The sequence below is a fragment of the Pleurodeles waltl genome, chromosome 3_1 (assembly GCF_031143425.1).
Source record: "Pleurodeles waltl isolate 20211129_DDA chromosome 3_1, aPleWal1.hap1.20221129, whole genome shotgun sequence".
NCBI classification, from domain to species: Eukaryota; Metazoa; Chordata; class Amphibia; order Caudata; family Salamandridae; genus Pleurodeles; species Pleurodeles waltl.
Window position 1 is genome coordinate 238,237,731 of NC_090440.1, and position 17,590 is coordinate 238,255,320.

Below are 17,590 nucleotides of genomic sequence, written 5' to 3' on the forward strand. Positions count from 1 at the left end.
GCACAACGCTGGTCCGGCTCCATGTCGGAGTTAGCAATGAGAATGGGGTCGACAGTGACCGTGGGCACGGGCGCCATCTGGAAGATCGATGTTGGAACAGTCCTCGGGGAAGGTCAAGATGGTAGGACAGATGCTGATTTGGATCCAGGAACGGATTCATGGGTGCCCTCCAGAGCTGAGGCCGAAGCCGCCGGCACAGAATCGGAGGGGGCCCCCTGCCGACTCCATCGAGCTCAAAGGCACTCGAGCTGAGTCTGACTGCACAAATATCAGGTGCATGGCCTCACAGAATTCAGAGTTGGGCAGGGGTTGCTCCGGCTCACAGAAACTCAGGGAGGCGCGGAGATGACCCGGAGGCCTGGAGCAAAGGCACTCCTCCTCCCTCATCACGTTGGCCGACGAATGGGGTGAAGCTGAAGAACATTTGGCAACCTTCGAGTTCTTCCTGTGCCTAGACTTACCCGATCATCGTGGACTTGGAGTAAGACAACAAAGAATCGGGGCTCCGCGACCATTCTCGGGACCTTCCTCTCGAAGGAGATCAGGGGGGGACATGGAGTGGATCGCCGGGCCACAAGTAGCTTTAGGGACCGCTGCCTCAAAGCTTTTCGATTCATGGCCTGGAAACAATATTAAAAAGTATTCAAGTTTGTGAAACATGGATATATTATTTCCACTCCAATGTGTACAACAGTAAGAAAAGCATTGGACACCGAAGGGCTAAAATCTACTATTCCCACTCCAGTCTGTGAAACAGTAGGCAAAACGGACTCCAGAAGGATACCACTGAGCTCTGAGCAATATGAATAAAAAAAAAAAAAAACAATCTTACTAAATTATTAAAAATGATTATGAAAGAAATGTTATCACTTGATTATGTAATTAAATTCCCCCCAAAAACCTAGCAGCCCAATATTAAGCTAAAATGTAGATACTATGCAAGAAAATTAACATATTAATCATTAAAATAATTAATAAATTAATTATTACTTAAAATTCCCTCCTTATTTCAAACACACTCTCCACATTAACATTACAAATATATTTAAGTGTTTACATAATTATAAATCAATTTAATATGTTAATATTAAATAATTCAGTGATTATTACTTAGCTTCCCACTTTATACCCCTACCAACCCAACAACCGGCACTAGATATAGAACTTATAACATATAATAATTACACAATTTACATAATAAATTATCAAATTAATACAAATTAATACATTATAATTAATAAATCAACAATTAACTTCGTATCCTATACCCCTACCAACCCAACTGCCAGCATTTGATAAATAATTACACTTGTTGTATAATTATCAATTAAATAATTAATGATTTGATAATTCATTATTACTCAATTAATAATTTCCCACCCTATACCCCTACAAACCCAACAACCGGAACGTAAAGAACAAGTTACTTACCTTCGGTAACGCTTTTTCTGGTGGATACACTAGCTACCTGTAGACTCCTCACCCTATGAATTCTCCCAATGCACCAGCATTCAACTGATTTTTTTTTTCTTCTCAGCTCTCTACGTCGACGAGGACGTCACAATTGCCCAACTCCCACGCGACTCCGCCTGACGTCATCGTGGCAATAAGAGGTCCTCGTCGGCGTGCTGACGTCACTTTTCACCATTTTTTACGTGTCTTTGAGGCGAACAGGTGATTACTGACATCAAATACTCAACATAAATACATCAATCAAATATAATACATAATATTTATTCAAGTATAAACAATAAAAACAAATATATATATATACATATTCATCCAACGAAAACTTGGTATGACCAGCCAGGCAACGGGTGGGACCGTGAGGAATCCAAAGGTAGCTAGTGTATCCACCAGAAAAAGCATTACCGAAGGTAAGTAACTTGTTATTCTGATGGATACAACTACCTGTGGATTCCTCACCTTATGAACAGAGTCCCAAAGCAGTACTGCACTCGGTGGTGGGTGCCAGAGTGGTCACACCAAGAACCGTGAAAATGGCCATCCCTCCTAACCTCCGCGTCCAAGCAATAATGCTTAGCAATAGTGTGGAGGGAAGCCCCAGTTGCGGCCTTACAAATGTCAGCCACTGGAACACCCCTAGCCAAGGCTGAAGTGGCAGACTTGGCCCTGATGGAATGGGCCCTGATTCCAAAAGGAGGATCCTTCTTTGTCAAAGAATAACATATTTTAATACAAAGAATGATCCACCTTGCCTTTCCTCTTCCCCAGATAGCCAATTAAGAGTTGATCGTCCACTCGAAATTCTCTGGTCCTTTCAATATAAAAGCTTAAAGCCCTCCTTGGGTCAAGCCGATGCAGTCTCTCCTCCTCTTTCGATGGATGGGGAGGAGGGTAAAAGGACGAGAGTGTGATGGATTGTCCCATATAAAAGGGAGTAACTACCTTTGGTAGGAAAGCCGCCCTGGTTCTCAGCACCACCTTGTCTGCATGAAAAGATGTAAAAAGGGGTATAACACTAAGAGCCTGAAGCTCACTCACACGCCTAGCAGACGTGATGGCTGTGAGGAACACTGTCTTTAAAACCAAAAGCATTATGGGCAAGAATGCAAAGGTTCAAACAGTGAATCCATCAGAAAAGTGAGAACCAAATTCAAATCCCACTGAGGCATAACAAAAGGAGTGGGAGTAAACCTATTAGTTAGTCCTTTTAAGAACCTTACAACTATAGGGGACTTAAACAAGGAAGGTTGGTCCGGAAGGCACAGAAAGGCCGACAGTGCCAATAAATAGCCCTCGACAGTCGCAACTGCACAACCCTTCTGCGCCAAAGACAATGCAAACAACAAAACATCCGACAAATGGGCTCATAAGGGATCAATTTGGATCTCTACCCACCAATCAACAAATTTTGCTCTTCTGCCAGCATAGACAGACTTGGTGGAGTGTCGCCTGGCCGACAGTGCCAATAAATAGCCCTCGACAGTCGCAACTGCACAACCCTTCTGCGCCAAGGACAATGCAAACAACAAAACATCCGACAAATGGGCTCATAAGGGATCAATTTGGATCTCTCCACACCAATCAACAAATTTTGCTCTTCTGCCAGCATAGACAGACTTGGTGGAGTGTCGCCTGGCCGATAAAATAACATCCACCACTTCCGGTGGGAGAGAAAAGGAACTCAGATTGCCCCGTTCAATCTCCGGGCATGAAGGTGCAGGCTCTGGAGGTGGGGGTGTAGAACCTGCCCCTGCAACTGCGAGAGGAGGTCTGCCCTGTGAGGGAGACGGAGCGGAGGGCACAGTGAAAGCTGGAGAAGATCTTTGTAACACACCCTTCTCTGCCAATCCGGAGCTATTAAGATGACTTGAGCCCGGTCTTGGCGAATCTTCCTCAGAACCCGAGGAATCAAGGGTATGGGGGGACACGCGTAAAGCAACTGGCCGTTGCAGAACATCTGAAACGCGTCCCCCAACGCTCCTTGCACCGGATACTGGAGGCTGCAGAACGACGGGCAGTGCGCGTTCTCCAGAGTGGCAAACAGGTCTACCTGAGGGAATCCCCACATCCGGAAGATGTGAAAGACCAGGTCTGGATGGAGACGCCACTCGTGATCGACCGAGAAGTGTCGACTGAGACTGTCCGCACGAACGTTCAGAACTCCGGCCAGATGGTTTGCTACTACGCAAATCTGATGGTGCTGTGCCCAGGACCAGAGCCGCAGAGCCTCTCTGCAAAGAAGGTACAACCCTACTCCTCCCTGCTTGTTGATGTACCACATCGGGGTAGTGTTGTCCGTCAGAACCTGAACCGACTGACTGCAAAGGGAAGGGAGGAAGGCCTTGAGAGCCAAACGTATTATCCGCAATTCTAACAGATTGATATGAAACACCTGACCCCTGGAGACCAATGACCTTTGACCTCCAGGTCCCCCAGATGAGCTCCCCACCCTAGAGTGGAGGCATACATTATAACCGTGGCCACTGGTGGTGGTAGCGAAAACTGCCTTCCTTGGGAAAGGTTGCCATCCGCAGCTCACCATCGTAGATCCGCTGCAGTGTCTCTGGAGTTCTTTATCGACTCCTCGAGATCCCCTCTGTGCTGAAACCACTGCTTGCGGAGGCACCACTGAAGAGCCCTCATGTGCCAGCGTGCATGAGTGACCAACATAATGCAAGAAGCAAACAGACCGAGCAGACGAAGGACCTTGAGGACTGGAACAACCGCTCCACTTTGAAACATTGGAATCAACGCCTGAATGTCCTGAATCTGCTGAGGTGGAGGAAATGCCCGGGTCAATGTTGTGTCCAGTACTGCCCCTATGAACAGGAGGCGCTGAGAGGGCTCCAGGTAAGATTTGGGCACATTTATCGAAAACCCCAGATCGAACAACAACCGGGTTGTCATTTGCAGGTGATGCAGCACAAGCTCCGGAGACTTAGCTTTGATCAACCAATCGTCCAGGTAAGGGAATACCGATATTCCCTTCCTTCCTGAGATCTGCTGCAATCACCGCCATCACCGTCGTGAAGACTCGAGGTGCTGAAGTAAGACCAAAAGGAAGGACTGCAAACTGGTAGTGTTGCGACCCTACCACAAACCGGAGATACTTCCTGTGCAACTTCAGAATAGGGATATGAAAGTAAGCATCCTGTGTGTCGACAGACACCATCCAATCTTCTTTGTTCAACGCCAGAAGCACATGCGCTAGAGTCAGCATTTCGAATTTCTCCTTTTTGAGGAACCAATTCAAAACCCTCAGGTCCAGGACCGGCCTCAAATGACCATCCTTCTTGGGGATCAGGAAATATCTTGAATGAATAAACAACCCTGACCCCTTTCCTGCTCTGGAACCAACTCCACTGCACCTTTCGATAAAAGGACTACAACTTCCTGCTTCAACAACAGGAGATGGTCTTCTGTGCAAAAGGATGGACGGGGAGGGATGGGAGGAGGAAACTCGCGAAAAGGAAGGGCATAACCTTTCCCCACAATATTGAGGGCCCAGGAGTCCGATGTGATCAACTCCCACATGCGTAGAAAATGAAACAACCTTCCCCCTACAGGAGAAGCATTGGATGCAATGGATGAGCACGAAGGCTGCTTTCCCTGTTGCAACCCCCAGCGGAAGAGGAAGAGGCAGGGTACTCTTGGGTGGCTCCTCTCGTCCTAACCCTACCCCCGCCCTCTATAGGACCTATAGGGAAGGCTTGACGGTTGTTGGCCTGCCAGTAGGGGTCTCCCCCGAAAGGAAGTTCCTCTTCCAAACCCCCTGAATCTTCTAAAAGGCCTGAACAAGGCGGTCGTAGAAACCTGCAGGCCTAGGGACTTGGCAGTAGCCCTTCTCTCCTTAAATCGCTCTAAGGCAGAGTCAGCTTTGGAACCAAACAACTTGTCCCCATCAAACGGCAAGTCCAACAGGGTAGTCTGTACATCTGTTGAAAATCCAGAAGACCTCAACCATGCATGTCTCCTGTTGACCACAGAGGTGCCTATTGCCCTGGCCACCGAGTCCGACTTATCCAGCCCCGACTGAATAACCTTAGTCGCTGCCGCTTGCGCATCAGACAGGAGACCCCGCATAGCCTGAGGCAAATCAGGTAGCACAGCCTTGGCCGCGTCCATCAGGGCATGAATATACCTGCCCAAAACACAAGTGGCATTTGCAGACTTAAGAGCCATACTGCACGAAGAAAAAATCTTCTTGGCAGATTGCTACATCCTTTTCGACTCCCTGTCCGATGGAGCCCCAGGGAAGGAACCAGGAGCCAAATGTGAGGCCTGAACCACCAGACTCTCCGCCGAGAGAGGAATCCTGGGTCCCCAGGAGCCACTCTATATCATCTCGCCACTGATCTGCTTACAGCAGTTGATGATGATACAGGCTTCCTCCATACTTCCAGGATTGGTTCTGTAAGAGCCTCATTAAACGGAAGGAGTAGTTCCACAGCAGCCGAAGCAGAATGCAAGACTTCTGTCTGAATGTTCGTCTTTACCTCAGCTGCCGGTAGCGGAAGGTCCAGAGAGTCCACCGCCTTCCTTATCACCGTATGGAACGAGGCAGCCTCCTCAGTATATTCCCCAGGAAAGGCTAGATCCCTCTAAGGAGAAGTATCGAGACCACTCGCGGAGTCCAAACCCTGAAAGTCTCCCAGGGGCTCAGCTATCTCTCCTTCCTCCAGGAGCTGCCTTCTATACTCTTGCTCCTCCAAAAGCCTCAGAGCCCTTCTTCTTGAGCGCAGCCTGGCCTCTATCCTCGGCATTGACATAGAATTGGCAGACTACCTCGGCTGACACGGCCCTGGAGACACAACCCGGTCTCTGGATTTGTCTGACGCCGGATCCTTCGGTGCCATGGATAAACGGGCTCTCTTCCCTGGCGTCGACTGGATTCGTGGCGAAGTCATCAGCGCCACCGGATCCACAGAAGCCACCGCTGTCGAAGGTCTCCTCGGCGACGCCAACGGCACCGGACCAGCACCCTCTGCTGGACAGAAGGGCATGAATGGCATCGACTTTTATGAAGCCGGAACGCCCAATCCAAAAGCCAAGTGACCTGAGGGACCAGCCGGTGCACCGCCAGGGGCCATGGAGTTAAAGATATTAAACACAGCATTCAAGAATGCCACCCGATCCGCTCTTGGAGCCGGGAATGCTGGATACTCCTGCGGCATTGGTGCTGGATCAGGCACCTCCGACTCAGAGGCTCGACCACCTCAAACACTGACAGCACCGGAAAAGCCTGAAGGCTCTCAGGCTGAGGAGTCACCGTCTGACTGACATCCCACGTCGGACAACGCCAAAAAGATGGTGACCTCGACCGGGATCGGTCCCTCTCCGAACGGCGCCGGGAATCATGTCGACGCCGTCTCTTATGCGACCTCGAGGACTTCCCTGAAGATGACCTGCGATGTCCATGCTTCTATTTCTTTTTAGCCTTGGCCAAAAACAGCTTGGCCTCTTGCTCCTTGAGCACCTTCGGGTTCATTTTTTGACACGAACCACACTCCTCCACATCGTGCTCGGAGCTCGAACACCACAAGGAGTCATTATGCGGGTCCGTCTCCGACATACGACCCCTGCAATCTCCACAAGGCTTGAACCCTGATTTACGAGGTGGAGACATTTTAACAAAGTAACACCTTCCAGAAACAGTAGCTTCCCAAGAGCCAGGAGAAAAACCCTTATGCTTCGAAGGCATGGAAAAAAGGGAACTGACGTCAGCACGCCGGCGAGGTCCTCTTATTGCCACAATGACGTCACACGGAGTCGCGTGGGAGTCAGGCAATAGTGACGTCCTCGACGATGTGCAGAGCTGGAAAGAAAATTTCCCCATTGGGAGAATTCATTAGGTAAGGAATCCACAGGTAGTTGTATCCATCAGAAATTAATCAATAAGCTTTCTGCTTTACTTAATTACTTGTTGTATTTTTCCTTAGTGTTTCTTGTAGTTTGAATCGCACATTAAAATATCTGTGGGCTTTACTTATCACTGTTTAATATGTCTGATCAAGACAAGAGACCCCCCGTGATCCCAGAGGGTAATATTAATGAAGAAAAAATTAAGGAGCTGATACAACATAAGACACATACCTGTGTATGTGAAACTATTAACCAAGTGATGAGCAAAGAGACATAACAGAGGTTCAAATTATGAGAGTTGGTCCATTTCAGAAGGTCAATCTGATTTCACAGACAAAGGAGGTAAAAAGAAGAGAAAGACCAAGCACCTGGAGAAACAGCCTATGTCCTAGAAGATGATAGGAGGTCAAAGCACCTCTAAAACGATGGGAGGTTTAAGCATCTCAAAAATTAGTGGTGTCCTCTGCGGCACAAAAAAAAGAGGTATCCGATGCAGCACAACTGAATTGGGTGACCCTAGCGGCACACAATTATTAGATACTCAAGATGCTGAGTTTGAGGATCAAAACGATAATGTTTACATTATGTTTAGATGTTTAGATTATTTAGAAGAGTAGGTACTCGACCTTGATCAGAGAGAGATTGATAGCGATGACCTCATTACGGAGGAGTCAATCCCCTCAAAGGATGTCATTTAAAATCCTTAAGGAGAGAAGATGTTTTCTCCTCACAATATTAAATACCCTAGGAGCACTGAATTGTGGCCCCTGAAACATGTGGGAAACTTTATTAGAAGGTGGATCAGAAACCCACTGGAAAAAGATGTGCACAATCTACTTAAAACCTAATGTTGAAGGACAGTAATTCACCATGAGGTGTGCCTTAATCCCAACCTAGACCCAGAACTTATCACTTTCCTATTCAAAATGGGGAGCAATCCAAGAAAAGGGCTTGAGGGATCCCGCAAGCTTTGCAAGGATCATCTCTTAAATGTTGCTGGCTCCCTGGCGAAGATAATTGATATGTCAGAAGAGGCATACATTAAAGGACTCCCTATAGACTTGAACCTACTGAGAGGCTGGAGTCAGCATGCCATGGTTCTCTTGGGAAATGCAAATGCTGGTCTTAATGGTGAAAGATGCTAAGCAGTGCTTTTGAAAATCAATCGCAAAACTGGGGGAGTTAGCCGAAATGGAAAGTTCCGAGAACTCTAAAGGTCTGCTGTTTGCCGATACCTTGGTCAAGGGCCTGGGCAAATATGTAGCTACTTTCAGCACTCTTGATAAAGCCCAGAGTAATATACATAAAATTTTCAGTCCAGCTATTTTCAGCAGGGCTGGCACAAGGGGACTTTCTGTTAGCCCAAACTTTCAAAGGTACCAGTTCAATACTTTCAAACCTAGAGGAGAGTATGATAGAGGTTACTAAGCCGGTGCACAATCTACCATTCTATACACCAGAAAGGCTATCAGTGGGCGAGATGAAATAAAATCTGTGGCAAAAGTTTCTCAGATGTCCAGGTTGAGTACTATCAACTCCCTACCTACTTCTATCCAGGGAAACGTGGGGGGAGAGGGGAATGGGGAAACCTCAGACACTTTTTCCATGTTTGTGAAACAATTACTCAGGATCCTTGGTTATTACATATAGTACAGGGTTTCAGAACAGACATTTGGGAAATTCCCTTCCAATGTATCATGCCAAGAGAACTGATCTTGAAAGCAGAGCAGCAGAAAAATGGAGACGAAGAAGTGGAGTCTATGTTGATAAAAGGTGCCACTCTGGGAGTGAAGTAAGAAAGCAGAGTCTTTGTCAGTACTCTTTTTTTGGTTGGGGGAAAAAAAGACAAGGGCTGGAGACTAGTCAAACTTATGGGACTTCAACAGGTTCTTAATATACAAACACTTCAAGATGGAAGGGATCCATGTCTTAAGAGATCTGTTGTTAAAAGACGACTGGTTGGGTAAGCTGGGTCTGAAGGATGCCTCCTTCACAATTACCATGGCCAAAGAGTCCCAACCTTACCTTCAGTTCACCTGGTGGGGTCGCCTTTACCAATTTTACTCTCTCCCATTTGGACTTTCTTCAGCTCCTTGGTGCTTTACCAAGATAATGAGACCTGTAGTTTTTTACCTCCGAGAAAGGGGTGTCAGAATGATCATTTATCCCAAAGCCATTCTCAAGTTTTGAAATACTTGATTACGGTGATGTCCCTCCTGAAAAGTTTGGGTTTTGTAATCAACAAAGAAAAGAAAATTCTTGTTTCTTCTCGATCACTAGAAATTTTAAGTTTTACGACAGATACTGTTAATGTGATTCTTTTCCTTTCCTTGAAAAAGATAACCAAAATTCAGAAGGAAATGAGGTATGTTCTTAGTCATGATTCCTTAACTCTGAGAGCTGGCAAGACTTGTAGGCCTATTGTCCTCTTCCATTCAATACATTTTCCCTGGCCCCCCTTGCATTACTGTGCTCTGTAGAGGATAAAGGGGAGAGCTCTCTGAGCAGATTATGGTATGAAGACAAGGTTTCACTAGGCCAAGCGCCAGGAACAAGACTAACTTGGTGGTTGGACTATTTGGACACCTGGAATGGCTGGACAAACTCTTTGGCTGCTCACCAGACTTAATTCTAGAATCAGATGCAAGCCTGATTAGTTGGGGGTGCATGCTTGGGTGGTTCAGGAGACTGGTGGATTATGGTCAAACACAGAGAGGTTAGATCATATAAAGTATTTAGGATTCACTGCAGGACTTTATGCTCTTATGAGTTTCAACCACTGCTTGCAATGCAGGGCAGTCATTGAAATTGGTCAATGTCTTTGCTGTGGATTATATAAATTGCTTAGGAGGTACTAAATTCATGGATCTGGCAGTTTTAGCGAGGTAACTTTGGTTATTCCGTTTGGAATATAAAATCAGCTTGAAGGAAAAATAGTTGCCTGCGAAGGCAAATGTTTCTGTGGAATGGAATTCAAGATATTTAAAGGACAATATCGATTGGAAGTAGAGGAATTAGTTTTTCAGGAAGATATTCCAGATATGGGGTCCAATAGAGTTAGATCTATTTGCGAGCAGTCTAACCTTTCAGCTGAAGAAATACTACAGCTGGATGCCAGACATGGGGGCTCTAGCAGTAAATGCATTCCTTCAGACCTGGAAGGGACTGAACGCATACGTGTTCCCACCCTTCGTAATGATCCAGAGAGTCCTTCAGAAAGTGAAAAAAGGAGAAATGCTCCCTTATTCTGGTAACTCCATTTTGGGTCTCTAGAAAGCTTGGCTTCCAATTACTTGGAACTCGCTTCGACATTCCATTTTTTCTACCTGCCATGGAGGGTCTGTTGAAAGAAATAGATGGAGGGGCACACCCGTTGGTCCAGACAGGGACTTTGAACCTTCTTGCACAAAAGGTGTCAGGCGATCTTAAGCGATGTCAGGTCTTTCGGGAAGACAGAGATATCAAACTTTGTGGGGCGTTAATGTGGTTCTTACCTTATTTTCTGGTTAGCCAGGCAATAGATATTTGGAAACAAAAAATAGAATCAAAACAAAATAAAACTTACTATGCACAAACAGTTAGGAGCGCACCTGCCTGACATCCCAGCAATTAATCTGCCCCATTGCATCATGGTAGATGTAGTATCTTCAAAAAACGAACTCCATTAATTTTTAAATATTTCACCTTTAAGTAGGTACAGCCTTTACTGTGCATCTCTGGACACATGTGTTTCTGGGTTAGTCCCTTCTTCAGCAGAGAACATATTTGCGGGGTGCTGGGAATGCTGCCATAAATCACCCGGTTTCAGTACCTCTTCCCTGGCCTGCTGGTGCCTGCTCCAGAGCTCGTCAGCCCAATAGCTCAAGGGAGCCTTTAAAGTCACAAACAGTTAGGAGCGCACCTGCCTGACATCCCAGCAATTAATCTGCCCCATTGCATAATGGTAGATGTAGTATCTTCAAAAAACGAACTCCATTAATTTTTAAATATTTCACCTTTAAGTAGGTACAGCCTTTACTGTGCATCTCTGGACACATGTGTTTCTGGGTTAGTCCCTTCTTCAGCAGAGAACATATTTGCGGGGTGCTGGGAATGCTGCCATAAATCACCCGGTTTCAGTACCTCTTCCCTGGCCTGCTGGTGCCTGCTCCAGAGCTCGTCAGCCCAATAGCTCAAGGGGGCCTTTAAAGTCACAAACAGTTAGGAGCGCACCTGCCTGACATCCCAGCAATTAATCTGCCCCGTTGCATCATGGTAGATGTAGTATCTTCAAAAAACGAACTCCATTAATTTTTAAATATTTCACCTTTAAGTAGGTACAGCCTTTACTGTGCATCTCTGGACACATGTGTTTCTGGGTTAGTCCCTTCTTCAGCAGAGAACATATTTGCGGGGTGCTGGGAATGCTGCCATAAATCACCCGGTTTCAGTACCTCTTCCCTGGCCTGCTGGTGCCTGCTCCAGAGCTCGTCAGCCCAATAGCTCAAGGGAGCCTTTAAAGTCACAAACAGTTAGGAGCGCACCTGCCTGACATCCCAGCAATTAATCTGCCCCATTGCATCATGGTAGATGTAGTATTTTCAAAAAACGAACTCCATTAATTTTTAAATATTTCACCTTTAAGTAGGTACAGCCTTTACTGTGCATCTCTGGACACATGTGTTTCTGGGTTAGTCCCTTCTTCAGCAGAGAACATATTTGCGGGGTGCTGGGAATGCTGTTATGCATAACTTACTATGCAACCTGTGCCCTAACTGTGGTTAATTTCTTGTAGAATTTCAGACATAAAGGCACTGAAAGTGAGTAGGAGAATTTATGACCCCTTTGGGTCAATTGATATTACTAAAAGAACAAAGACTAGCTGCCTGATTACGAGGCTTATGGTCTGACACATTACAAAATTGGCGGGCAGACAAGCCTAAAGACTCTCGTCCCTGCGAGGAACATGTTTCCCGACATGGTGACGGCAGTTGGACTTGTAACTAGCCAGGGCGGTGCTGAACTCCGTGTCGCCTGGCTGATTACAACCCCACTTTCCGCCAGCCTTTTCAAGGTGGGAACCCCACCATGAAAAGGCTGGTGTAAAGCCAGCATCTTGGGCCACGGGGGGCCTGCACTACCCATACTCATGGCATGGGCAGTGCAGCCCCCATTCACCCTCCCTCCCCCCAGCACCCTCAGAATGCTCACTGTCTGCATTGCGAGGGTGCTGGAGTGGTAGGATATTGGCCTTGGCTCCCTTTAGGAGCCAAGGCCAATATCCTAGCACTATTCCCACCAGTCACCCCAGAGGGAAGGCATATTACAATGTTCCAGCTGGTCAGCCCAGTGGGGAGGACATCCTCCCTGTGAGTTTGGCGGTCCCGCCAAATGACTCATGCAGAAAATTGTGTGCAGTTGATTGCATCAGGGAATATGATTCCCGTATGGACAAGTTTCAGCCTGATGGTGTTAATCAATTTTTGATCTCTTTTGTCAAACCCTTTTAAACGGTCACCACAGCAACAACTGGTAGGTGAATGAAATGGACTATGCAACAAGCTGGTGCTGAAAAATGTTTTGTGCAAATTCATTGAGAGGTGCTATAGCTAGCAAGCCCTTTGGAAAGATGGAAAGACATTATAAAAGAAGCGGATTGGTCTAATGCTTCCACATTTGCTAAACATGATTGTAAACCTATTGAACACGTCTGATGTGGTTTTGGAGTGCTACCAACATGCATAATGGTAGCCTCAGGTCTTGTAATGAAATAGTGATTCTCAAAATGTAAATGCCAAGAGAATCTGAATTTCATTAGAGACATGGAGGCTAACATTATCCCTCCCCTACCTCCCAGTTATTAGGTTTGAGTTTTACATAAAAGAATGAATGGCACATTATTCAAATGAAATGAAGGAAAATAAATAGTACTTGCTTTGACATATAAAACAGTATACTATTGAGGATGAATGGACCTGTACATGGACCTTTTATGTGTCGGCATGGTTCTGTTCTAGATTGTCTTTCTTTATAATATAATGTAATGTACTTTCAACTGCTGCATGGGGTGGCATTAAAAGATAAATGCATAATGGTAGCCTCTGTTTCTTATTGAAAATCACTATTATCCCTGAAGATCATCAGTGTCCACAAAAGGGCATATATCTAGAGAGTCTGAAACAGTGCCAAATATTTCAAGAATCCTATTTCTATATTCTTCCACAATGAGGAGTTGGTTATCTCTTCGAGATTTGTTCTCCAGAGTGGTGTTGGATAGCAGCGCGAGTGGTGTTGTGTCTGGCACTGGAAAAAGTGGTGCTTTTGGTACAGGCACCATCCAAGGCACTGTGTATCAGACAACAGTATCAAAGCAATAAAGAGCCAGCATGGAGGTTGTTGGTACAACAGCAGTCATATGAGGAACACGGTCTGTATGGGGTTGAAAGGTGTGCAGGTACGCCCAGTGACATAGGCACCGTTGCAAAATGAGAATACATGGCCTTTAAGAATGTTGTCAGGTATGTCCTCGTGTTGGGGGCTTAGGGAAAGCTGGCGTCAGGCCAGGAGATGCCAGCGCCACAAATCCATAGGGGATCAAATGCCAATCTGGGGCCGGGTCCAGTAGAGACTCACAAGCAAGGCCGTTAGGAGGGAGAGCCACTAGAGACAGGTTGATTAACTCCTAGTATTAATGTCCTGTGGGAGTGGAAGAGGAGATGAAATTATGGTGACCTGGAACTATGTCTGAAACATTATCGACTTAGTTTGTTCTCCTTGGATCAAGCCTTGAATATCCCAGCTTTGTACTCCTTAATGGCCTTTAAATGCATGCGGTTGCCTGAAAAACAAGCCAGTGTTGTGGTCCGACCCAAAGCACCAGTTGCAAACAGCATGGGGATCTATGATGGACATTTGTCTTTCGCAGTGCCAACAGAATTTAAACCCAGATTGCTTAGGAGGAGACATTGTACTGCACTGTTGAATTGTTTTGTGAAAGGAAAAATCTCAGAGAGCTCTGAATCTACCTTGAAGTAGTGGAAAAAAGGGAACTGGCATCATTGTGGGTGCTGTATGACTTTCATGACCTCACTCCTGTCATAGTTATGGAGCCAGTGCCCCCCAAGCAGTGATGTGAGGGCTTTGAAGTTCCCTCATTCAGTCTGATGCCTGGGATTGTTCTACAGATGAGGAATCTACAGGTAGACGTACCTATCAGAAAAACCTCTTCCCAAATTAGTCAATTCAGTTTGATTTTCTGAGCAGTAAGGAAGAGGGCAAAGCATTAAAGTAGACCTCTTGGTGGAAGCCTAAACTACAAAGCTCTCGGGTGTTGGGTGTTGGGTCAGACAATATACGTCACTGCCATTATCAGGTCAAATTTACCACAGGCACATGAAGGTCAACCAACACCTCTAAGGTTCTGCGGACTACCACCACAAAGAAAGCCCTCTCCTTTGAAGAAGCTACCAGTATGGAATCCAACTCTGTCTGAGAAGACACGCTCAGGGCACTAGTATTTTGAAGTTTAAATAAATGGCTGCATAAGTGTTATGAGCAAATGACCTGCCTCCAGTAGTACTGGTGTTGGTACGTCCTCCCAGATCAGAAGCTATGTCTTAGGTATTTCATAACAAGACATTGGCTGAGAGTGGGCGGAAGTCTGCTCCAGACTGAACAGAGGCATCAGGGTTGAGGCACAGAAGTAGAGGCCAGCATTAGAGCAGCTGGAACGGACATGGCCTTCAGCATGGTTTTTGAGATATGAGCCAGAGCTGGCAAAAGGCAGAGCAGGGGCCTAACAGGGTCAGTCATCACTGGGGCTGCTCCTTCCAGTGGAAGTCTGACTGGGGGCCCTGACAGATCCATGGGGCTCAAAGTGCTCCAAAGCAATCTGGAATCATGCACAAGAGTTGTAGCATTGCCTCCTTGGCGGTTTCTACCTGTTGTGGGGGACAGTGGCAGCACAGTAGCTTAGAAAATACCAAGTCCAACCTTGGGATAAGCTCAGGGCTGAACGAGGAAGAGGGAGCTGCATCCTTCAAATGCTACCTGCTCTTTCTCTACATAGAGTTGGAGTTATGGGAGGAAGAAGAATCCCTTTTGAACTTATGCTTATGGTGAAACTAGTCTTACAACACACCCAAGGACAGTGATTTGGACTGGGATCAGATCTGGACAGGGCCCACAGCTTGAAACTGTTCCTGCCTTGTTTATTATGCTCTTTTAGACATGCCCGTACATCAAAGGCAAGATGTTTGTGTGGTTCTGTGACAGACATCTGGTACCTGCAGTCACAGAACTGTTGGACGACTGAAGTCCTTGGGGGAGACACTATATCTTAGCATACTACCCAATATATGTTTTAGGTTTGACAAAAACTGTGAGAATCCTGGATGTGTCAGAAGGTACAGAACGAAAGGAAGGACGTGACAACAGAGTACAGGGGTAGGGTCACCACTTCCAGAGGCAGAGCAAAGCCACAGGAGTCTGATGGCACCACCTACAGGCAAATGGGAGCATTTGCTAGCAAACAAATTATGAATTTAGTCAGGTGTCGGGGGAATTCAAAAGGTGAGGTATGGCCAGAAATTTCATTCAACACTATCCCAGCATTTGAAAGAAAATAGACTGGTATAGGCATACATTGAAGCTAGTAAAAACAAAGTGAGCATCGAATTTACAAAGTCATGGCTGTGAATGAAAGCAGACAAAAAAGGTGCATTACTTATTCAGCATTCATATTATTTGAGCTGCTCACATACCTTTCCTATGATTGACTAGAGCTTCTATGACTGCATGCAGTTTCCTTAAGTGTTGTTCCTCACACTCCACTTCCTGCAGCTTTTCTTCAAACCACTACAAAGGAATAAAACCACACAACCTGATGACTTTTTTTTTCTAAAGAACTAAGGTGTGCCTAAGAGTGAAACAAAAAACATTCTGCTGGGAAGCACAGGGGGCGGGAGGTTATCCTTGTCTAACATGGTTGTTTTGGAGCATATACTGTCTAACACAGCTTGATGGATGCTGACCATCTGAAAAATACCAGCTGATGTCCCACAGGCTTCATTTCGAGTGAACAGAAATCAAAGCACTTTCAAAAGGCCGGTGGGACAGTCGCCATTTTTTCAGATGCCCTGGACCTGACAAACTCTAGATGAGGCCCATAGTCTTATCAACTAAAATGGTGCATTAACAGCAAAAATAACAATACACATTTAAAAATAAATAAAACTTAGGTGTCTAAATACAGCCCCTGTGACATCGAACAAATCCCAAGAATACCATATGTTTCAATATTATTCACAAACAGACTTTTAGCCATGGTGTGGGATTAGCTTACCATGCATAAACTCTTTTGGTAGGTTACATCATGACATCAGCTTTATTAAAAACCAGAGTATGAGCTGCACAGAAACGGTGGGAGGAGAAAACTGCACCTGTAATTACCAGTACAATGTGGTAAAAACCAGCCAATAATAAGCAATTATGAGGTAAATCCAACGGAAAGGAGAATAATTATGCAAACCCCATTTTACAACATGGAAAACATGACAAAATTCCCAATTCTGCGCAATTAAACACTTATTTACTATCTGCTCTCTGCAGGTGGTAAATGGGAACAGTGGGGCCTGCGTGCGGCATTGGATTGAGGTAGGTAGGGTGTCTCAGAGCAGGCAGGCTGTCAGATGGCAAGTTAAGTGATCCATGCAGCCCTGTGCCATAAAAGAAGGGGTAGGTGCAGGACCAGACTACACTTGTACCTGCAGACCTGCCCTATAAATAAACAATTTTACCAGTTGGATTTTCTGGCCAGTAAAACTGGGCTCTGTGAGGAAAACGTACGCCAGACGTCATAGGCCAGAGCAACATGGGAATATCAACTCATAACTGGGGCCTAAGCACTGGATACTGCCAGATAGGGCCTTATGGGTTCCTCTGACGTTATAGGTAAGCTGAAGGGAGTAAAAGGGGGTATAAATCTGTAACTACACCAATGCACAAAACAAATATTCATTTTTTTAGCATTTTCTTTTTAAAGAAGTTATGGATACAGGGGCAAGGTGCACTAAATGATTAAAGCTAGAAACCTGAAGCATATATATTAATATCACTTGCCCCATGAGGTCATAATCTCACAAATCAAGTCAACACAGCAATGTTTAATAACGTTTTGTAAACACGTGTACTGAATAACATGTAGATTCTTACTCTAATTGTTTGTGTGCCAAACCTTGTAGAATGTGTTCTGTGCACACGTTAGTAGTTTATCATTTAAATA

At 45.7% G+C, this 17,590-nt stretch overlaps 1 protein-coding gene across 1 annotated transcript in view; it reads right to left on the minus strand.

The window, feature by feature from the left end:
• Positions 1–17,590, minus strand: part of SNX1 (sorting nexin 1) — a 470,987-nt gene that overhangs the window by 125,515 nt on the left and 327,882 nt on the right. Inside the window, exon 10 of the mRNA XM_069222309.1 lies at positions 16,071–16,164. Within this exon, the coding sequence (XP_069078410.1) occupies positions 16,071–16,164 (94 nt within the window). The remainder of the gene's footprint in view (positions 1–16,070; positions 16,165–17,590) is intronic.